At 41.1% G+C, this 22854-nt stretch overlaps 1 protein-coding gene and 1 long non-coding RNA gene across 2 annotated transcripts; one reads left to right on the top strand and one right to left on the bottom strand.

The window, feature by feature from the left end:
• Positions 1-1625: 1625 nt before the first annotated feature.
• LOC113969417 (fatty acid-binding protein, adipocyte) lies at positions 1626-4930 on the bottom strand. Its single transcript, XM_027687130.1, has 4 exons — positions 4786-4930; positions 3421-3593; positions 3100-3201; positions 1626-1858 (listed from the first exon to the last, which is right to left on the bottom strand). The coding sequence occupies exons 1-4, from the start codon at positions 4856-4858 to the stop codon at positions 1808-1810; spliced, it is 399 nt and encodes a 132-aa protein (XP_027542931.1). The 5' UTR covers positions 4859-4930; the 3' UTR covers positions 1626-1807.
• On the top strand, positions 3953-6844 carry LOC113969477. Its single transcript, XR_003534873.1, has 3 exons — positions 3953-4154; positions 5240-5410; positions 6336-6844. It is a non-coding gene; the product is annotated as an uncharacterized LOC113969477 (long non-coding RNA).
• The last annotated feature ends 16010 nt before the right edge of the window (positions 6845-22854 follow it).

Raw genomic sequence — 22854 nt, 5'->3', positions numbered from 1 at the left:
TCCAAGAATTGAAGTTTTAAGTGGCCTGATTCATTCACAAAGTTTGAATTCATTCACCAGGTACAAAAATAAATGGTGATGCTTTCAGAAGAGATTATCTGCCTCTGAAATATTAAGCTGTGAATGTTCCACTTGTAACTGTTGGCTGTATTGAGAATCTAAGATTTCTAGAAAATAAAGGCTGCTATAAGAATACTGGAAATTTGACCTCTGAAATACAGTATTTCCAAATTGTGGACAATGGGATTTATTTAGTTACGGGCTGTTATTTAATGTCTATATGTAGCCTATTTAAATCAATGCTTCTGCTTCTTATAATCATCTCTCCCATGCACATTTTCTACCACTAATCTGCAACTGCTGTTCTTTAAGTTGATGAAACTTCACAAACAATGAAACCAAAGTTAAAACAGAGGAGCTGTTTGTTCATGGCTCTTTTAACATTTCCTTCAGGATTTGCTGATAGACTTTTGGAACTGCTCTAAAACTACTCTTCAGCTCATGCAGAGTATAGAAGTCCTTCCCTTTTCCCTCTTTAGTTGTATAAGCAGTGCAAAAACTCAGGAACAGTCTGAGTCATGCAGAGGAAAGTTCAAGTGTATGTGAGGCCTCTGCTGCATGGTCGCCTCTGAGAGCTGACCTCAGGAATGTCAGGAATATGAGGAATTTAGTTCACAGATCCTAATCACAAAGCTTGAGATATGGTCATTTCCCCATTTACTGGTTAATGCGCATATTTTGAGATTTATTGTCCAGGTTTTCCCCAGAACTCTCATTTTTTTTTGTTCTCAGTTTGAGTCCTCCCAGGTGTAGAAATCATAGCTTCTGTGGATGCAAAGTTTTGAAATGGGAGACCAGGCCTATGTGCATTAGAAGAAGGTAGTTTGAAAATAAACAGAGTTGAAAACATGGTGTGCAAAGGGCTTTACATCTAGAGAGGCTCATGTTCCCAAGACTGATCAAACCTAATGAGCTAGTAGAAATTGCATGTAGGTAATAAAGGAGGTTGTAGCACTAGCAAACTTGCACAGGCTTTTAGTAAACCTGGGAGTACTTTTTAAGCTATGATTCTTAATTCAAGGCTTTTTGTCTAATATAGGACAAAATGAGATGTTAAAGAAAAGCACATTAAAAAAATAATCACAGACGAAATCTACAGCAGCTATAATTTCACTCTTGAGGGGGGAAAAGACAAGGTCAAGCCACTTCGGATAGTCCCCAGGTTTAAAATTGTCTGTATTTGTACACAGAGGAAGCCGACACTGGTCATCCACAGCATCCACAAGCATCCATAGGTGGTCATTCTCCCTGCCCCAGGAACAACAACTTTTTCTTGAAGCCAAGAAGAGCAGCCGCTTTATTCCCCTGGCTGTGCACAGACTCCTTGCAGTGGGTGGCCTACACGCAGCACTCACCAGATGATGTTTCTGTGTCCAGGTCTACATCTGTCACTGTCACACAAGTGCCACTCACTAGATTGACTTTAATCCTCTTTCTGCGGTGAGATGGGTCACATTTACTGAGTGTGGTACTGCTTTTCACATGATTCTTTCCTGCACAGCGCCCTTTCCCACATTACATCCCCCCCAAAGCCCCTTTCTGACAAACGCCAGCACAAGCACAGGTTGTAGAAAGCAGAATATTTTATTGAATAGGCACAACAAATTAGACTAGCTGCATGTAACTGCTTTGGAATATATCTGTAAAAAGTACAGTTCTCTTTAAAACAGATTTGTGGACTTTTTCTCCTTTGGTTAAGTTGTTTTTCTCCAGCTTCAAGCATTATTCCTGTGTGAAGGTGACTTCTTCATGCTTTTTCATAAACTCTTTTGCAGGAAACGTTATTCATGGTGCATTCCTGGAAAGAAAGGTAAATTCAATCAGCTTTTAATTCTCACTAAATGTTTGTTGGTCAGAAGGTAGAGAAGTATTTGTCATTGGGAATCGGTGTAAGAAAAATATGCATTTCTCCTCTTCTAATACCAATTGTCAAAACAGTGAAACTCAATTTTGAGATCTTCAGAAACAGAAGTCTAAATACAAGCACAGGACTGAAAGAACATTAAAGGACTACTCCGGTGACCTCCAGGAGAGTTCTAGTCTTTTAAAAATCTCTGAAGGCTCCTAGGACTTCTATGGAGGGTGACTGGACCCTGGAGCTGGGAATTAGCCTTTTTTCCTTTCACCATTTGCAGCTGCAGCTTGTCTTCTTCACACGTGTGCATAACGCATGTACACACACAGAGCTTTCAGACTTGCAGCTGTTGGTGTCAGCCTCTGCATGTTAGGCTCTGTCTTCATTTGTTTTTCTGTTAGATCAAACTCTGTTTTGTTCAGTCTTTCTTAATAAAGTTGTTATTAAAAACTATTTCTATTTCTTCTCCTCTGGTCTCTATCCAAAGAAATTTAAATATTAAATTTATGAACATATTATTTTTCCCTTGGGGGAGGGCAGAACTCTTTGGGAATTTCACGTATGTGTATCATTTTGCAGCATGTAGGAATCTCAGTTGCCAAAAATGAACACGGTTTTAGTCCTCTCCCAGATTCTTCAAAGTGTATTTCCTAAAACTGGAGAGCTGTGCTGGGAAGCCCTGAGCTGTAGGTGGGCCTTATTGGCAACAAGTCAAGTCTCTGACCAGATAAAACCAACCAACAGAGCTTGGACACAGGTTTCCTTTTTAGCTCAAACATCATATTGACACAGTTGCTGATGATGCATGAGATGAACAGAAGAGTTCTTATAGTGGATGCACTAAACATGGACGTTGCTAATGCTTCCTCTATACTGTCCAGGACTTAGAGATTCTGATATATAAAAATAAAAATTTCCCTCAGGGATGTTGGTTTTTTTCTCCCTACACTTTCCTAACTATGTCTTGCTATGAATGGAGACAGGCACCTCCATACCATTCCATAAGTTTAACAGCATTTCAGTTCTAACCCACACTCCAGACTCTGATTCAGAGAGACTTCTCACCAAGTGCACAGAGCCCTTTATGATTCTTTTCCCTTTCCCTTTGAATCCAAAGTCATACATCAGCCAAACATGAATTCTGCATGCTGAATTCAGTGATTAAATAACAAAAATGAACGCACCACCACCAGGTTTCCATCCACCACTTTTCTCTTTATGATGGTCTCCTTTCCATCCCACTTCTGCACCTGGTTCAGTACACCATTGTCTAGGGTTACGACATTCTGCCAAAGGAAAAAACAAAGTGTGGCTGTTTCATCAGGCTGCTCTGGGCTGAAGAGAAGACTACCTCCATGTCCAAATGGCACTGAGCACAAGCATTCATAACAGTCTTACCTGTGAAGGCAGCATTTCTACACTGGATGTCAAAATCACAGCTCTACCCTCCTGCACCCACATCCCATTTGAGAGATGTATTTGTGAAGTGCCATTTTTGAACTCACCTTTGTTTTTCTGTCATCTGCTGTGGTTTCATCAAACTCTTCACCCAGCTTGAAAGAGACCTCTGTATTTTTGAAAGTACTTTCTGTTTTGATGGTTATCACATCACCACTGATGCTGATAGTTACATTGGGCTTGGCCACACCAGCCATCTTCCTGGTAGCAAACCCCACACCTATAAATAAGACAGAAATTTTTATCTCTGCTCAGTGTTTTTCTCTTATGTGTTGCAAAAAAAAAAATCAAAAACCTTCAGTGCTGTTTCCCCTTATTGCTTTCTGAATTTTAATAATTCTAGGTTGCAGATGTTCCTTTGTAATATCCCAGTAGCTTGGAACTACTACAGACCAAATTGGGTGGGTTCATGTAAGGAAATTCTCTACTCTGTCATTGTGAAAATAGTGTGAACACCGAGACAAGATTTAAATGTTGGATTTTTGCACATGGACTTGTTCAGAACAACTGAGATATCTTGTACTCTAACTTGTATGCTAAATGTATCTAAACATAAATAAGCAGAAATATATGACAGTTTCTAAGCCTCAAAAACAATGAAACAAACAAACAAGGGGGAAAAAAAGCAAGCACTGTTCAGATTTATCAGTGGCTAGGCTGAATATAAGGAAATGATTAAGAAATAGCTGGCAATGGTTACGTCCTGACTAAAATCTGGAGTAAAGATTAAGAGTGCAAGAGTCTCACTCTCTGAAAGCTTTTGGGTGCTGCATAAGTCACAGTGAGTATCCTCTAATCTGCAAATAAACTCCCAGCTTTTTACCTTGTATTAATTGAATCAGTGCAGGTTACCGCATGCTTCTTCCACACTAACAGAATATTGAAGACTTTTAAAGCCCAATTTTAAATTTAAGCAAGAAGCTTACACCTTTAAAGAAAGTGTTAGACATCAAATCTTTGCAAGTATCTGCATGAATCCATGCAATTTTCTTTGTTAATATTCACTGGAGGCAGCTGCAGAGTTTCATTCACTATAATAGCCATGGCAATTAATTGGTGTCTCAGTCCAGTAACAATGGGTTGTTTGGGTGTGTTGTTTTTAGACACAGAGAAGCTTGCTGCTTTCCAGCATCACACCAATTTGCATGTCCAAGGATAAAAGCTAATTCACGCATGCATAGACTTAGTTTACCTGAAATTATTCCTCTCAATCAGGGTTTTTCTGCTTTATAGTAATTTAATACCACTAATTCATCAGCTGAGTTCTCTAGTTAAAGACCATCTGATCAAAATAGTCAGACTAAAGCTCCCTTGATAAACAACATAGCCAGAAAAAGCAAGTAAAGAATAAAGTTCAAAATCGATATTCTTTCCCTGTCCCAGATACAACAACTCAAAATAACAATTCTCACCCAGTTCTTTCATATAGTCCTCAAAGTTTTCACTAGAAAGGAACTTCCAGGTGCCCACAAACTGATCGCACATCTTGTCAGGCTAGAAAGATGTCTTCCACAGGTTCAAACAGAAATGCAGGACGGGAGGATATTATGAGCTCCAGGAGATGAGGACTTATCTTTAAAAAGGAGCTGTGGCCACATGATGCACTGGGATGACCAATGAAGAGGGAGTCCCAGTACCCAGTGTTTTTCTTCCTCCCCTACCCCTCCTTTGCCAGTAGGTCATAGTGTTATTATTCATATGCCCTTACTAGCACAAAGATCACTGTCTAGTTTTTATTTAATTATTTTTGTCATTTAAGAACATTTCACCGTAAGGGCAAATAATTAAACAGGCTTTCAGAATAAAAAGGTAGGCACAACCCACAGAGGGTTATATTCTCTCCCATACTCTTTTCTTTCATTTCAGTCTACTATATCGAATGGACACAGCTCAATTCCTAGACTGTAAGATCCAAAAGTCTTGTTGGGATAATTTAGTTTGCTTTCTGCACACCTGTGGTCAGAAATTTTCTCCAGAGAAGCACAGAATTACAGGAAGAAGTGGATTTGCAACAGAGAGTGGTTGTGGCTGTAGAAGGTAAGGCAATAAAATTACATCCTTAATTGGAATGTCCTTGTCATTGCACCACCCGAATCAATTGAATAATAGGTCTTTAATCTGTGTTTATGTGATGGAGAGAGGATATGGGGCTCTGTGAGAAGAAAAGTAACAACACAGAGTATTTCTCTCCCTTTTGCTCCCGTGCTTTCTGAAGACCTATGTCCCAATGACTAGCATTATGAGTAGTTATGGCACAAAGATAGACTCCAATGTCGACCTGCAAAAGGTCCCGGGACACTTCATTTGTTTTCTGTTTGTGCTGATCAGGCAAAAATCTGTTTGAGGCAAAGTGTGTACAGGCCTGACATAGTGAGGTTCATCTTGACTAATCCCCAAAGCCCTGTCACATCTGTATCAGAAAGCAGTCAAACAATTTCTTAGATTTTCTTTTGGCTGTAATGTGCTATTTTAATGGCAAAAACCACCTAATAAGTGCAGAGTCCAGCCCCTGTAATTCCCTTTATATGGATTTCCAGGAATTACTCTGCTGGTTGCTAGGCATCAAATATTGCGGTCCACATATTTGTGTACTTGGTGTCTTTGTAAGTAATAATGTTATAGAAAAATTATTTATAAAGGATTGCAATATCATAGGCATATTTGGAGGGGAAGAAAGGTCAGGAGGACTCCAATGCACCCTCCCGCTCAGGTACAGTCGCCTCTGAGCTCACACCAGGCTGCACAGGGCTGTGCCCTTTTGAGGCTTGGAAAACTCCAAGGATGGAGACAGTACAACTTCCCTGGGCAACCTGCACCCCTGCCCATCTGTCCTCAGGGGGAGAGGATCTCCTTATCTTCTCTCTGAACCCCTCTGCTTTCAGCTTTTGTTCATAGTTTCTCACCCTCCCACCATTCATTGCTGTGAAAAGCCTCACTCAGCTCCTTGGTCTCTTTCCCACAGGTGTTGAGAGCTGTTGTAAGCACTCCCAAAGTTTAACCAGGATGAACCACCTCAGTGTCACAGTTTCTTTTCACAGGACAAGTGCTCCAGACCCCTGAGCATCCTGCAGACCCTCTGCTGAACTCACACCAAAAATGATGCAGTACTCTGGATACAATCTATTGAGTACTGAGATGAGGGGAATAATCATGTCCATCAACCTACTGGCTGTACTTCTGTTCATATAGCCTAGGATGTTTTTGGCCCTTCTGCTGGCAGGGCTCAGCTCACTGACCATCAGGACCCTGAGAACCTTTTCTGCAGGGCTTCTTCCTAGTCAGTGTCCACCCAGCCTGGATTGCTGTGAGAGCTGAGTATGTTTGTACATAATCAGTTATCCTCTTGTGCCTTTAAGATGGCAGTCTGTGGCAAGACTTATTCTTTTCTACCTTTTTTATTTTTTTTCCTAGAATAGCTAATCTTAGATTTGGCCTATTTGTTTTTGATTTTTTTTGCCTATTGACTGACTTTGGGCTAATCTCAAAATAAATAAAAGGATATACTAATTATTGAAGCTACTGATGCCTTTTCTGGTTGTTTTTCTCAGAGTATCACATGCTCAGGTCCTCTTTAAAAGGGAACTCTGAGGGGCCTTCAAGTTTGTGTCATTATCTTGAGGTATTTTTACTTGGGACTATTGGCTTGAGAAACACTGCACTGTGTGTGAGCAGTTTGTAGGAACATGAAAACTCAAATCCAGCAATTAAATAATGAGAACTGAAAGTACCAAGTGAGGATTGCTGCAATGCCCTGGATAGAAAGGATGTGATCTGGAAGAACTCAGTTCCTGTTAGTACTTTTCTTGCCTTTTGGGAACTGTTGTGTGTGTGGCTTACAAATAGCATTTATTTCTTTGGAGGGGAAATAGGGCTTTTATATTGAAAACTATAGCCTGGCAGGTGGAATTGGCCTTCCTTTGGTGTTAACCGCTGTCTGCAATGCTTGTGCTGCTGGAAGACTTTTTTGGGAAGGTTGAAGCACCTTTCCATGCAAATCAGTTTGGAGCAGACAAGCGCACCCTCTGTATGCAGTCAATTACTTGCACATATTTAAGGTGAATCTGAGCTATTTGTAGATATCTTGCAAATGTGATAACTAAAAAATGCAAGAAGAAAGGCAGCTTGTGGGTTGACTTGCTTGTTTACTTCAAAGCAAGCAGCTATCCAGGAGCAGGCTTATGGCTCTCACTTGGAAAGTATCTTACCAGCAGTCTCCTTTCCTTCAGGAAAGACTTCCAATGACAAGAGATAAACCTGTGGCAATGATGTCATCTAATACAAATCATGCCTGCTCCCTGGGGCAAAGGCATACAGTCCTGCTGATAAAGACTGAAGTTTTTAATGGTCATGAAGAAATTAGTATGACTTCTAGGCCTGGAAGTTTAGGCAAACCTGTGATTCAGGTCACTTGCAGAAGTGTCTTACCAGCAAGAGTTGGGCAATGTGGCTAAACAGCCCTGTGGTCATCGGCACTGATGTGATCTAATACCACCAAAAGAAAGGGTATCCTCAAAAGAGTAGAAACTTCCTTCAAAATAAGCAGAAATTGTGAAGAAACCACAGCAGGTAAGAGGTAAACCAAGAAAAGGAAGCTGGTGAGGGTCCAGCACAGTGAAGAAAAGGAAATTTGTCTCTTAATCCGGATACGAACTGATGTAGCTCAAGTCTACAAAAAACGATACACTGTCTGCAATGTGGTTTTGAGGTGCTGTGACCTTTGAAGATAGTTCCTAATGCAGGAAATGTAGAAGTGATCACAGATCACAGAATTCTGTGATTCTGTGAAGTGGAATAGCAAAGGAGCAGCTTTGCAGGGGAAACCAGTGGATGGGAAGGTGGTGATTATGGGTTAACTCTTATTCTGTGAGTCAGACCATGGTGGAGATCTACTTGAGATAAACTCCTTTTTACAAAAATAAGCACAATAGTAACCTCCCTTTGGCTCTTTCGGGCTTTCAGGAGGAATGACGCTGCTTCCACTACAGTACGTGAGAAAGAAGATGTTTATTCCTGTAGTGAAGATCTATCACTTAGGACAGCTTTTAATTGAGGACTGTGCCAAAGCTTCCCTGGTATTTTATGTAAGTATGGAATTATCAAAGTAAAAATACAGCTTACTCTGCAATGTGAAAACATAAATTAACAATTATCACTATTAGCGACACTGCTTAAATGAAGATTTCTTTCTTCAGCTCCTTCTTGTTCCAGAAGGGCAACAATGTACAACTCTTTTGATTGCTGTGGGTATTGAACTGGTGACTACCAATGAGAAGCAGTGTATTGGCCTCACACACTTGTCTCCATAGTTCTGCTACTCTTTGAATCAAAGACAGAGATGAAAAGGCATCCATGCTCAGTTCCACACCAGATGCCATAGCAGACTATTAGCCTGTTAAGAATGACTTCTGTTGAAAACTTCCTTGAAAGAAACGTAGTCTCTATGGGGGGTTATTAGTGGCACTGGTGGCAATATTCATAGTAAGAAAAAATACATATTCTTGCCAAAGCTATTAAAAATGGGGATTTTTCTTTAAGCAGGGAAGGAACTGCAGCTTTGATGCAAGCTTCCTTGATGCAGTAATACCTATTATTTGATGCAGTAATACCTATTATAGCAGGCCTCATGTCAGGAGGGAGGGACCCTGTCAGAATATCTGGTACTGCCACAACTTAGACCAAAGCAAAAAGTCTTCTTAATACTTGTCTGGCTGGATGCCTGAGTGGGAGTCTCTTCTAAGGCCCCAGGGTAACATCAAGAAAGGGAATCTAATGCTGAAGAGCAGACAGGAACAGGTTAAATAATGCCCATCTCTGCTCACCCACTTGCTACTTTCATTTCTGATTAATGTTTGAGACAGGTGAATTGCCTTAGACTTCTGCTTAGCCAGGAAAAGGTACAACTAAAGCTTCAGTACTCATGATGTGAGGCACTGACTTTACAAAGAACTGACTTCAGTTGGTTTGAAAGTTCAAAAGGCCAATTGATTTTCAGTTGTATTTCAGTGGTGGGGAAGGAGGTGAGCAGGAAAAACAGCAGGTCCTTTTTCCTGTGCTCAGTCCCCAGCACCACACTGATGCTCCTCCACTCGTGATTGTGGCTTCAGACCTCAGTCAGGACTGAGGGTACTATTGCAAATGGTCACTTTGTTGAAGGAGTCGGATTTGCCAGCAACAGCAAACCACTTGTTAACCCAGTTACACTGATGAGCTGTGACATTTGTATACCTCAGGCTGGTATGCCCCAGCACTTCATTTTTTACTTTTAGTGATTCTACATTCTTGTATTTCCTCCTGAACTTTAGCCCAACCAGTGAGTCTCCATGTGCTTACATATATTTCCAATATCTGAAATCAGGACTGTGAAAATTGAAACATCTAAAAGGTGTTTCTTAAACACTAAGCTAAGTTAGTGGTAATGCTAAGAACAGAAATGAAGTCTCATAACTCTGAGGCATAGTAAGATCAAGTCCAAAACAAAACCTGGTGGTTGACACCATCATCTTGCAATTAAAATATACATAATTGCATTTTCTGGACTTGCTTTAAAGAGGAAGAAAAAATGCAAATATGCCTGTAGGGAATGCTAAGCCTCTGGACCCTTGCCTTCACATGAGAGTAGTGTTGACAGCTGAGATTCTGACTTTTCTCAGCAGATGGTATGGCAATAATATATGCTCTCAAACATCTGTGGCTCACGCCAGGGGACTGCTATTCCTGAGGAAAACCCTGAATTCTGGAGCAAGGCCGTTGGCAGTGTGAATGCCACCAAGCAATGCTATGAATTGCACAGAGTGACTTCAAAGGAATATCAGAAAAGTACGAAAGAAGGAGTATTTGCATATTCGGTTTGCTGGTTTGTTACACTTCAATGAGAAGAAATGCAGGTATACTAGCTCCTACAGGCATGCAGGTGATAGGCTTCCAGAACATAAAATGGGTATTTCTGTATAAGAATATTCAAAATATCATAACTCACCTCATATATACTCTATTCGGGAACTGTCACAGGGAGATCAGTGATAGATCTAACTTCATGACTTATAAAGGTTTGTATGAGAGAAGTTCTTGATTTGCTGGCTATAATGTAGCTACTGCAGATGTTTAATGTTTCTAACTACCTAGTGATTTCCTTTGCCTAAAGAACAAGTTTAAGGTTGTTATCTGAAGTTTCTGATGCTCAGATCTGTCCAACTCCTAGTACAAGTCTTGCATCTAACATCAGAGCTTTTCCTCTTAAGACTGTAGAATGAAAGTCGGCCTTTTTTCCGAGTCCCGCTTTATCTTGTCCTTGGGCTTCATTTCCCTGGACTTGCCTCAGAGTACCTAAATACTGCTTTTCTTCCTTCCCCACATTTTCCTCCTCTTCCCCCCCACAAAAAGAAAAGGTGCTTTTCTTTTCTTATGTCTTTCTTTCTTAACTTTTCTCTAAATTTAATTATTGCAGCAGACTTGCAAATGAAGAAAGCAATCCATTTCTCAAAGCACTTTTGGATTTCTTCCAGCGATTTGAAGACTTGCTTATAATGTTCTGAAAATTCCTTTGTAGTCCTTCTCCAGATCCTCTTCTGAATTATTCCAGATCATTATGTTGAAACCATCTCTTGAAGTGTCCATCTGAAAAAAGCATTAAGACTGTTGGTTACATCTGCTTTGGGACTGCCCAAGAGGACTTCATCCTGGTTCTGCCTTGTTACTGCAGTTCATATGATACTACCTGTCCTATTTCCATGCAGTTCGGTATCTAGAATTCTTCCACTGTTTGTTTGTTTCTTGCTAAACATTTTTTAGCAAGCTGAGGAAAAAATCTTCAAATAAAAGTGACAGACTAGTGCACTTTGGTAATATGTAATGTCTTGTAAATTTAAACTATTCCTATCAGAAGTTGTCCTTCTCTTAACAGTTGCCCTCTTGTGAAGCAAGAACATTTCCAGAATTTCACTTGTGTCTAAGACAGCAAAAGAAAGAAGAAAGTGTAAGAACAATATTTCAACGGGACTAAAAGTATCCTATACAAAGCATTTAAGGTCTGCTGAACCTGCACTCTTGAGTAAATATACATGTTTTTTGCAGCCTTTTTTCTGTATGTCTTCATTCTTCATTCTGCAGTTTATAGCTAGCTATGCTTTTAATCTGACGACTTAGTCTGAAATTTTTCAGAGACATCTTGTATTTGCCAGAAAGTTATCTGTTATTACAGGTGCATTTGGACCACATCCAAAGTCCAAGTGCTCTAGGTAGAGGAAAGCAAAAAAATCCAAGTATGAAATGCCCTGAGTTCAGACTGGAAGCCTAACCAAAAACAGCCCTCTCCCTCTGTGCATGGCTGAGGAGCTGGTGGGTGTGAAGGCTGGCAGCTCTCTGGCTCTCTGCAGTGCTCTGCAGCTGACTGCTGCCCCTGGGCACTGCCAGCTGGAGGGAGGGAGAAGGAGCCAGAAGCTGCTGCCCAGTCACTCACCTTGCCTGGTCCAGTGGCTTCTTACAGCTGCCTCCACTGCAGCCTTGCCACTGAATTCCACTGTCGCTGCCAATCTCATTTCACCTCATCTTGTACCAGATAAAGTAGGTTGGGAATCAAAAGGATCTCCGAGGAAAGAAATGCAAAGGGTTTTCTAAAACAGTCCATTACTCCTGCCCTACCTGCTCTGGGCAGTTGTCTTGCCAGGAACTAGTCAACATTGCTTATGTTTGGCATGTAAAAACTCACATCACATCTCCAATGAGGGAGTACCTATAAAATGGGTTACTTAATGTCAGGTAGTAAACTAGATCCCACTCAGGATGCTCTGGAGGGATTGAAAGCACAGGGCAACTTGCACAAGGCGGATGGAGTTTGCCACCATGTGTGCTGCATCTCTCCCAGCAGGCATATTCAACAGATGTAGGTAACATATATCCCTATGGCTCTTGGTGAACAAATCCCTAACCATAGCCAAACCTTAGTTTTGACATACACAAGGTCTCTAAGGCTGCTAGTGACAATAACAGCATCCAGTTGAATCCTAAAATGGGCATGCAGCCTAAAAATTACTTTAAAATGCTCTATGCCTTCTACTTTTTCCCCTCTGGAGGATCTCATCACATCTGGAAGGCATGGGAAGTTGTAGATCTCTATTGGAGATGCGTGGCATGAGGCTAGACACATGCTCTTTTTCTAATAGACAATTTCTTCCTCCATCTCTGCAGGTATGGCTTCCTTGTTCTCTGATATAATTCTAGTCTTATTGTCAAATTATTTCAGATGAACATAATTGTTTTTATGATCTGATATGGTTTTAGGTTGTACATATCGTTGTTCTAACACTACTTTCTGCATTAGTTTTGTTAATGTGAACTTCTAGTAAGCCAATACTAACTTGCTGAAATTGTATTGAGGTATTTTTAAATCTCTTCTGTCATTTTTAATTTACTGACTGGCTTATTGCTCCTTCAAACTGCTCACTACATTTAAGACATGACTGTGACACCTTGGGCACAGTCACCAAGTCTTGAAGAAATCCCCTGCAGTTGTAGCACCTCAGGTTCTTTCCCTGCCTGTATAAAAGCTCACAGAATCACAGAGAACAGAATCATTTAGGTTGGAAAAGCATCTAAGTTCATCAAGTCCAGCCTCTGACCAAACCACACCTAGACCATAGCACTAAGTGCCACATCCAGTCGTTTCTTGAACACTTCCAGGGATGATGATTCTACCACCTCTCTGGGTGGTCCATTCCAATGTTTAACAACCTTTCCCATGAGGAAATTCTTCCTGATGTCCAACCTGAACCTCCCTTGGTGCAGCTTGAGGCCATTTCCTCTTGTCCTGTCACTCGTTGCCTGGGAGAAGAGGCCAACATCTCCACCCCTCACCCCCTGGGGCTACAACCTCCTTTCAGGTAGTTGTAGAGAATGATAAGATCTCCCCTGAGTCTCATTTTCATCAGGCTAAACAACCCAAGTTCCCTCAGTTGCTTCTCATATGACTTGTGTTCCAGCCTCTTCACCAGCTTCATTGCCCTTCTCTGTACACATTCCAGCCTCTCAGTGCCCAGAACTGGACACAGCACTTGAGGTGTGGCTTCATCAGTGCTGAGTACAGTGGAAGAATCATTGCCCTGGTCCTGCTGGCCCCACTATTCCTGACACAAGCCAGGATGCCATTGGCCTTCTCACCCACCTGGGCACACTGCTGGCTCATGTTCAGCCAACTCTCAAACAGCACCCTCAAGTCCTTTTCTACTGGGCCACTTTCCAACCACTCTTTCCCAAGCCTGTAGCACTGTATGGGGTTCTTTTGTCCCAAGTGCAGGCCTCGGCACTTCAGCTTGTTGAACCTCATAGCTTTGGCCTTGGCCCATCGATCCAGCCTGTCCAGATCCCTTTGCAGAGCCTTCCCACCCTCCAGCAGATCAACACTTCCATCCAACTTAGTGTCATCAGTGAACCTACTGAGGGTACACTTGATTCCCTTGTCCAGGTCATCAGTAAAGATATTAAACAGGACAGTGCCCAATACTGAACCTGGGGGAATGCCACTAGTGATTTTCCACCAACTGGATCACCACCACTCTCTGGACCTGCCATCTAGTCAGTTCTTAACACAGTGATGAGTGCACCTGTCCAAGCCGTGGGCTGCCAACTTTTCCAGGAGAGTGCCAGGGAGACAGTATCAAAGGTTTTGCTGAAATCCAGGTAGACAGCATCCACAGGCTTTCCCTCGTCTACTAGGTAGATCACTTGGTCATAAAAGAAGATCAGATTGGTCATGCAGGACCTGCCTTTTCTAAACCCCTACTGGCTGGACACGATCCCCTGGTTATCCAGTATGATCGCACTCAAGATGACCTGTGACATGAACGTAAGAGGCATGAGCACAATAATCAGCATCAAGAGCAGAAGAACTGAGTGGGAGAAGTGCTGCTTTCGACTGTTGAGGATGAATCTCTGGGCTACAGAGTCTGAGACAACCTGAGTCCCTATCATAGACTGACATTTATGAACAGGGAGTACTTGACTGGAGAAAAGATAATGAATTGATACATACATGAAGTCTTCAAAATCAGTTCAAAACAAGTCACCTTTAGGGCGATATTCAAGGTGGTCATTGAGTGAAAAGTACCAGCCCATTCACATTCCTTCCTACAGGAAGATGGGCTTGTGAAAGGCACCGGGCAGTTGAAAACCCCTGAATCCACCTTCATTAACTAGCAAGGTAGTTAATACCAAGACAAAAAGGAGTGGTAATTAGTTCTGGTTCAAATCTCCAACTGCTGTTACCTGGGTTCTCTCGTGTAATGAGTGGAGGGAAGGGCTCAAATGGTCACTGTGATCACCTTAATGCCTGTTCAGGTAGATTTTGAGAGTTATCAAGACCATCTAAAGAGAAAGTGGCATTATCCATGGCACTTGGTTGTCATTTGATGCCACAGTGGACCACTGTGCCTTGAAAGAGCTGCTTGCATCTCTGGGCAGATTCCACACAGGCAAATTCCACACATTGCAGCAGTGAAAAATGCAATATGAGTAACTGTGATGGCAGATGTAGATGCTGTGAAACAAAGCCTGTAGAAAGGAGTCTCATTGTGGTGAATGTGGTGTTTTAAAGCCATACTTGATCTCTGAAACAGTAACAGAATGTCATCAAGTGTTGCTGAATTGCTATTAATAATTGCATGTGCTATTAATAGGATACACAATGCAGAAAAGGTTTCCAAGTCTCACTGCCAGTTCTTTTAAATCTACAGAACCACTAGATGAGCACAGAGCTCTAATCCAATGAGCCAAATGTAATTGCTAACAAGGCCAAGATCCTTCCAGATCTTGTAAGTCATCAAAGGAAAGTGCTTGGTGATTAAGTCCACACAGGCACAATTCTGCATGGATTTGCAGGAAGGAGTAGTCCTGTTCACTAATCCTAAATCATGATAGTTCTTCATGAGTTTCACAGTATCCTTCTACATCCCATTAGGAATAGAGTATAAAATTATCTACGTGAGCACTGATGAGAAATTCCTCCATGTAACATTAGAACTTGCATGTGAACTGTTTTGATTATACTTGAGATGTGCAATCAGAAATTTATAAAAGCAATAATAAAAAGTCTTACAATTTTCCTGGTTCCTGCAAGGACAGGGTTAATTTTTGTAGTAGCCAGGAAGGGGCATGGCTAGGACCCAGAGGTTATTCTATACCACCTTATGTCATTTTCCAGGAATGGGGAAAAGGGTCCCTTCCAGGTCCGGGAAGTGAGGTGGCGGTTCGTGTATTGCCAATTTCTACTTGGTGAGCATTTCTTGTGTGAATCGCTGGCCTTTCTTGTACACCCTTTTATTAATATTGTTGTTGTTACCATTTGTTTTCTTATTTCACTGCTGTTTCCAGTAAATTGTTCTTGTCTCAACCCGTGATCTTTACTTTTTGTGCCATCGATTCTCTCCATCCCACTGCAGGGGGAAGGAGGAGAGGTGAGTGAGTAGCGCATTGTTTGGAGTGTTTCAATGGGAACATTGAATTGGGGAACACCGTTCCTAAACCACGACACAAGTGTATTGAAAGCATCCCTGCAACTAATCTGCCAGTTATGTTGCTAGTTAAAACTTACAAGCATACAAAGAAATTAATTTGCTGAATTTGCTGCCAAAGGAACTAGTTCAAGCAATGCTGAAGTTGTTTCCTATAATGGTATAGAGGTAGTCTAAGACTGAATAGTCCAGGTCAACAAACTGGCTATCCTTGGTTGACCAGGGCTCTCTATAACCAAACAACTCACGAAGTCTGTTGGCACTGCAAAAACACTATGTGCCTAATATGATCTAATCTAGCTGCATAACATTATCTGCTCTGTGAAGCAGAAAATGTTGGAGGCTGCTTTCTAGCTGGTACAGCAAATTACCCATGTTTCCTGAACATTTGCTGGTACAGAACCTGAGTATAGTGACTGTTTTCAAAAAATCTTTCTGTCTGGCAGTCAGTTCTAGGATCAAAGCAGACAGGCTTAACCCACTATCCTCACTGGCACTTGAAAGTGCTGTTCACTGTTCTTTGGAAGTTGCACCTATCATGTTTCAAAGTTATTGGGCTGAGGCTGAAAGATAAGTCTTATCTTTCATATACAATTGGGCTAGTGTGGAATCTAGACTAAAATTCCTACATTCACAATCAATCTGAATAAGTTAGAAGAGAAGGATTCACATCTGCTTAAGACGAAATTTGAAAGATCCTTCACCTTCTGATGTACATGACAAAAAATGAGTGTGCTAAATATATCAATACTGTAGGTTAGCGGAACATTATTTTAAAGTTAAATATTTAACACCATCTTGATTACTTTCTACTTAAGTGTTCAAAAACATGTGGATGTGGCACTTGATATGGTTTGGTGGTGAACATGGTGATGCTGAGTTAATGGTTGGAGTTGATGATCCTACAGGTCTTTTCCAACCTTAAGCATTCTATGATTCTATGATTTTACTTGTACCATATTTCTATTATGAAGATAAATGCAAGGTTATTAACACTCCATACTAAAAGAATAATTTAATTCTAAAAAGGTCAATTAACTTAATACCTTAGAGATAAATGAAGTTCAGGACTGCAAGCACACACGACAGGATAATTCCCAGTTAAAGATCTGCTTTACACCTAAGAAGAGACAATGACTTTTAGTTACTCGAGTCTGCAGTGATATCAGACAGCTAAAGTCTCAAATTAGAATATTGCTAGAATGACCCAAATAATCTGTGGAAACACCTTACTGAGTGCTCTTGTGCAATAACCATCAAGAGCTGTTACCAGCTACACAATTCAGTCTTCATACTGAAATGGCAACTTTCTTATTCATTCTGGGAGACCATCAAGTGCAACTAGAATACTTCAATCTCAGATTTCTCTGTTGTGCATTTCAGAAGCAAGCTGATCTACCTTCTGCCTCACCTTTCCTTTTATCTTCAAATTTGATCCTATTGTTAAAAGTAATAACTCTGAAAACAAAAAGCTATTTTGCACAATGATAGAAATCATTAATTCTGAAGCTTGAACTAAATCTGTTCGTGTTATTTGGATTACTACTATTCAAAGTCACAGAGACAAATCTCTGTGGTTTTAGCTTAATGGCCAAATTCTCAATTTGTTTTTAGGAAAGAGAGTGGTCTGTGTTTGGGCAACCTGGGTTAAATTAATACCTAACACAGCTTCTGCAGAAAGCATGTCCCTCACACTTTGAAACTTGCCTAATTTCTGCTGCATGTCAAGCTACACTACTAATGAGCCTCTTTGGAGAACAGAAAGTACAGAAGATTATCTCTCTTCTTGTTTTCTTGCTTCTTTTCCACAAAGCAGAAAGACAAAACCTTTCTCTTTAGAAAAAAAAAGAGCATTCATGAACTTGAGATACATCTGTCTGTGTTCTTCTGTGACCTGTTTTATGATGTGAATGAGGAGGCCATTGCTGTCAAGAATAGTGTTGCTCAGAGAGGAAAGTGTTTCTCTTTCTCTTAGATTAGGGCTTGTTAATGCCATTAAGATGAGTGGAAAGGCAGGAACTGACTCCAGACAATGAGGCTGATGAAAACTGAGCTAAATCCTGTCTCATTCAAGCTTATGAAAAGGCAAAGGCAAAACAGAAGACAATCGTTGCTCTATTTATTCATCTCTGTGTATATTAGTAACTTTGAATGCTATAAAGTTGCTTATAGTTCTTAAAGGTGCTTACACTTCCTTCTCTCCAAACTCAAGCCCTTGCATTTTGAGAGCCTTTGTCTTTGCTGCCTCTCCTCAGGCCCAGCTATTCTCATCTCCTTTTCAAGTACTGGTGAATTTTTTTCTCCCTCTGTGTGCCCATCAAATGGGGAATCTACTTTGGTGAACACATAAAGGTGGAAAAGAGCAAGGCAAGGCTCATGAACATTTTTACATTTTTCTTAACAGAATGGTGAAATTAAGCCTTTCATTAACGTGGTAAAAGTTAATATCCTTTAAAATCAAATAGCTTTATTCCTTTTTCTGACTCTGCAGAATTCTTTTAGTGTAGGTGAGGAAGCAGAAACTTTCCTTCTCAGGAAAAAACTGAAAATCACTTTCCTGGGGCCCAAGGAATGAAACAAGTATGTGATGGAAGGTAAGTGTATCCAGGTATAGGAACTAAGCAAATCGATCACACATCTTTCCATTCACCAAAAGACCTATTTCTAAAGCACATTATTCCTTACATCTTATAATGCTACAATTTGGGGGGATTAACTAGGGATTTACTTCAAAGCAGAGTTGAGTTTCTGGCATCTGGGAAAAGTGAGCTATTTGCTTGTGTCTAACATTCTTACTGGAAGCTCTGTGTTGTGATACTGCTGCAATAAAACAGCATGTACAAAAGATTCTCATTATCACAAATTAAACTCCAAGCTCAATCCCTAAGAACATTTGGACCTTTAAATAATCCTTTCTCAAAACACCGAAATAAAGTCACTGTAAATCATCTATTTCCACACAACGCAGCCTCAGAGTAGTAACATGTACTTGCAAACCAGAAGGAGTTGTTGGCTTGGATCTTCAGCCTCAGTTGTGATAATTAAAGGCAGATAACCTTAATTCAGTCATAAGGTTGTAATTTGCTGAGCTGCAGTATGGGCAATTCACCAGCTGTTCTGTGGCCACCAAGCAAGTGATCTGTACTTGGACTATGTCCTTGTGTCCCCACCCTATGTCAAACACAGGGTTTTTTGTTGGTAAAGGCAAGCTAAATTATTTTATATTTTCTGACTATTGTGGTTTGGCTGACACCCTGGATGAAACTGTCCTGAATAAATGTGGATGTCTAGAAAATGGGTATCTATATCAAAACAAATAATCTTGGATTCCTCTTTATATTCAGCAGAGGTCCAACGGTGCATTACAGGGTACAAATGCACTCATTTTAAGGTCATTGCCTATGCTAGAAGAATACTTTTGTCAGCTGTGTTAATATCTTGTAAAAATAAGCAAGAGTCCTCCTATGTGAAGGTCTGTATCTTCATGTCAAAACTGAAGTACATTCTGCATGATGACAACTATGATGAAGGTAGGATGCACTCAAGGTTTTTATTCATTTACATTAACTGAACTTGAACAATTGAGGGATTATAAAATTGTGATTGTCCCCGTCTCTAGTAACTAGAGTTTTTCTCTTGAATTAGAATCTAGATGACCACCAAGTAGTGGTAGACCATCAACTGTAATTTTCCAATAATACCTTGAAACACTGGTCACTATTTAGTCTTCTGTGTATAAAGCCATGAATCATTTCCTTGATCTTCAATGTTGTGTCTTTGTAATTCTAATATTCAGGTGACATCTTGACCCTGAGTAACCACTGCTTTGTTTCTTTCTAATTATTGGGAAGCTAATAAAGCACAGCAAATTAAATAATCTCAACAATGTAATATTTAGGTTAACAACTTGAATAATAACTATGTTGCAAAGACTGTAAATTCTGATTGTAATAATTTTATATAGTTTTGGGAAAGAAGAAGTATTCCTACATAGAAGAATGTTTTTGAAACTCTCCTGCCTTTATTTTTTATTTCTTAATGAAAGCTGATAATGTGCTTCTATTGAGTTGAAAAATAGGCTTCAAATTGTCTACAAATATGCTTCTGCTTCCTTTGGTGAAAGTAGAAGTTTAATGGCACATTATCTCCACGGTTTTGGGCAAGTGCTGCAGTATTTAAGAAACTTAGTGTCTAATGACTGAACAAGACATCACCTCAGCCTTCAGCCACCCAGACAGATGTACAGGCAGTCAAAGAGGTGGAAAGCAGTCAGAACAACCACCCTGATTCTTCTACATTTCCAGGCAGTGTCTGTTCCAAGAAACTCAATTACTCTCCTCCTACTGCAGACATTGATGTCATTGATACACTGCCTGTGGCTTCCTTTGAATTTTCTTCACCCAAAAGGGAAGGATATTGTGGTGGGTTTCTGTGGCTGGGTTTTGGTAGCAGAGGGGGGCTACAGGGGTGGCTTCTGTTAGAAGCTGCCAGAAGCTTCCCCTATCCTGTGAAGCCAATGGGAGCCGGCTCCAGGACAGACTTCCTGCCGCTGGCCAAGGCCGAGCCAATCAGGAGTAATAAATAGTAATGACTCTGGGATAACATATTTAAGAACAGAAAGGTATTGTGTGGGAAGAATTCCAGTGAGGGAAGAGTGGAGTGAGAACATGGGAACAACAATGCAGACACCAAGGTCAGTGCAGAAAGAGAGGCAGGAGGTGCTCCAGGCACTGGAGCTGAGGCTCCTGCAGCCCATGGTGCAGACCATGGTGGAGCAGCTGTGCCCCTGCAGCCCATGGAGGACCATTGGGGTGCAGAGACCCACCTGCAGCCCATGGAGGAGCCCATGCTGGAGCAGGTGGATGCATGAAGGAGGCTGTGACCCCATGGGAGGCCCAAGATGGAGCAGGGTCCTGCTGGGGACCTGCAGCCTGTGGAGAGAGGAGCCCACGCTGGAGCAGGTTTTTCCCAGGTAGGACTTGTGGCCCCTGTGGGTGATCCACGCCAGTACAGCTCATTCATGAAGGACTGCAACCCATGGACAAGTGATCCGCAGGACAGCAGTTTGGGAAGAGCTGCTGCCCGAGGGATAGACTCACACTGGAGGTGTCCATCAAGGCCTATTTCCCATGGGAGGGACCCCACGGGAGCAGGGGAAGGACTCCTCTCTCTGAGCAGCGGCAGAAACAACAACTGACTGTAACCCCCATTCCCCATCTCCCTGCACTGCTGAGGGGGAGGAGGGAGAACATGGAAGGAAGGAGGAGTGGGGAGAAGTTGTTTTTAAGATTATTTTACTTCTCACTCTTTTGCTCTGATCCTGTTAGTAACAAATTTAAGTACTATCCCCACTTTGAGTCTGTTTTGCCCGTAAAGGTAATCAAGCAGGTGACCTCTCCCAGCTGTTATCTCAACTCATGAATCCTTAGCTGTTTTTTTTCTCTCCTCTGTCCAGTTGCAGAGGGGAGTGAGAGTGGATGTAGCAAATACCTGGCATCTGGCCAGGGTCAACCCACTACAGATACGCAACAGCTCCAGTGAAGATTATTTCAGTTATTTTTAGACTTGGCTATAGATCAGAAGCTGTTGTTCATAATGTACACCTAATTTTCATAGAGTCCATCATGTTAATTTACTTCAAACTTGCCCTTCAGTGGATCTTGTTCCCAGAGTGTGACCTGACTATGCAGAGAAGATGGATCATGTCAAGGCACACACTGAGCCACTCTCTCAGTGTACTGGAGACCGAGAATAGGCTTCTGCCACCATTTCCCCCTCTGTTGTTTGTCTCTTGATTATACACTCTGTGCTGTCCCATTTCTGGACCTTGCTCGGTGACCTGCTCTCCATAGCCAAAATGCTCCGAGGAAGTGTGAAGATAACCACAAGCCTCCTGTTGATGCCACAGTGATACTTGAGATTAAAGTGATATTTCAGTTCACTTCTTAGCATGGTGTTTCTGTTCTACTGCAACTACAGAAGCATAGAACTTTGGGTTAATTTCACTTAATTTCAGCTATTCCACAATTAATTAGTCAACTCAGCTAAATTAGTCCACTAAGCTCCAGCTACAGACAAGGTTCAGTGAGAGAGGCAGATCCAGGCCACATATTAACAGGGTATGTTTTATGGCAGGGTGCACATGGAATTAAATCTATCTTTCCATTCACTACAGAGGGAACACAAATGAATATCTTAAAATTAAACCTTTTTGCCTGCACAGATTTTGGTTTTGCAGAATCAAGGACTGATTATCCAAAACTTAGAAATGCCTGTATGCTATCCTGGGGTTTCGTGCTTCAGATCATTCATCTAACTGGTTTTGTGTAAAACTGCTGGGCATCAGTCAGTACTGGCTTGATCTAATACCTTTATGAAAGATGGAAATAGATATAAAATCCTTACCAATAAACCCTGTGGAAGATATAAATACTAGAAGAATGATAAATTATGAAAGATGAAGGGCTGGTAATGCAACATGAGCTGGACTTGGTAACAAACAAAATGTGCTGCAGCATGCATATAAAATGGGATACTGGAAAATTGTACATTTGTAAAGGATTTTGACCAGACCACCAAGTGTTAACGCCACTCTCTAACAGTGTGACAAACAGGGTTAGTGTGACTCTAGTGGATGTTAAGAAGAGTAGGATACTTTTATGATATTAAGACTGCTGGATTAATTGAGAAGGCTGCTCAAATTTTCTGAGGGATAGAAAGTGTGTCTCTCAGTGAAGGGCATACATAGCTTGAGTTGCATAGGAACAAAGACTGAGAAAGAAGCTGAATGCAGTATAATCATCTTGCCTTCTCTGCAAACACACAGCAAAAGTTACAGTTAAGTTGATATAGCGCCTTATTCTAAGGCATAACAACAGCCTGTGTCTCAAAGCGGAAACTGGACAAACTGAAAATAGAATTTAGATACACTCCCTAAGCAATTGAGATTAATAAAGGCTGACAGAATTTCTTTCTATCTTG

This window comes from Neopelma chrysocephalum, unplaced genomic scaffold (assembly GCF_003984885.1).
Source record: "Neopelma chrysocephalum unplaced genomic scaffold, ASM398488v2 Primary Assembly neopelma1_22, whole genome shotgun sequence".
Lineage (NCBI taxonomy): Eukaryota > Metazoa > Chordata > Aves > Passeriformes > Pipridae > Neopelma > Neopelma chrysocephalum.
This window is presented reverse-complemented; position numbering and strand designations above follow the sequence as displayed.

Excerpts from the sequence above, each read along its gene's own strand:
- LOC113969417 (XM_027687130.1), bottom strand. The coding sequence starts at position 4,858 with ATGTGCGATCAGTTTGTGGGCACCTGGAAGTTCCTTTCTAGTGAAAAC. Across the intron at positions 3,594-4,785 it reads GGACTATATGAAAGAACTGG|GTGTGGGGTTTGCTACCAGG; the intron begins GTGAGAATTGTT and ends TCTTATTTATAG. Across the intron at positions 3,202-3,420 it reads CAGATGACAGAAAAACAAAG|AATGTCGTAACCCTAGACAA; the intron begins GTGAGTTCAAAA and ends TTCCTTTGGCAG.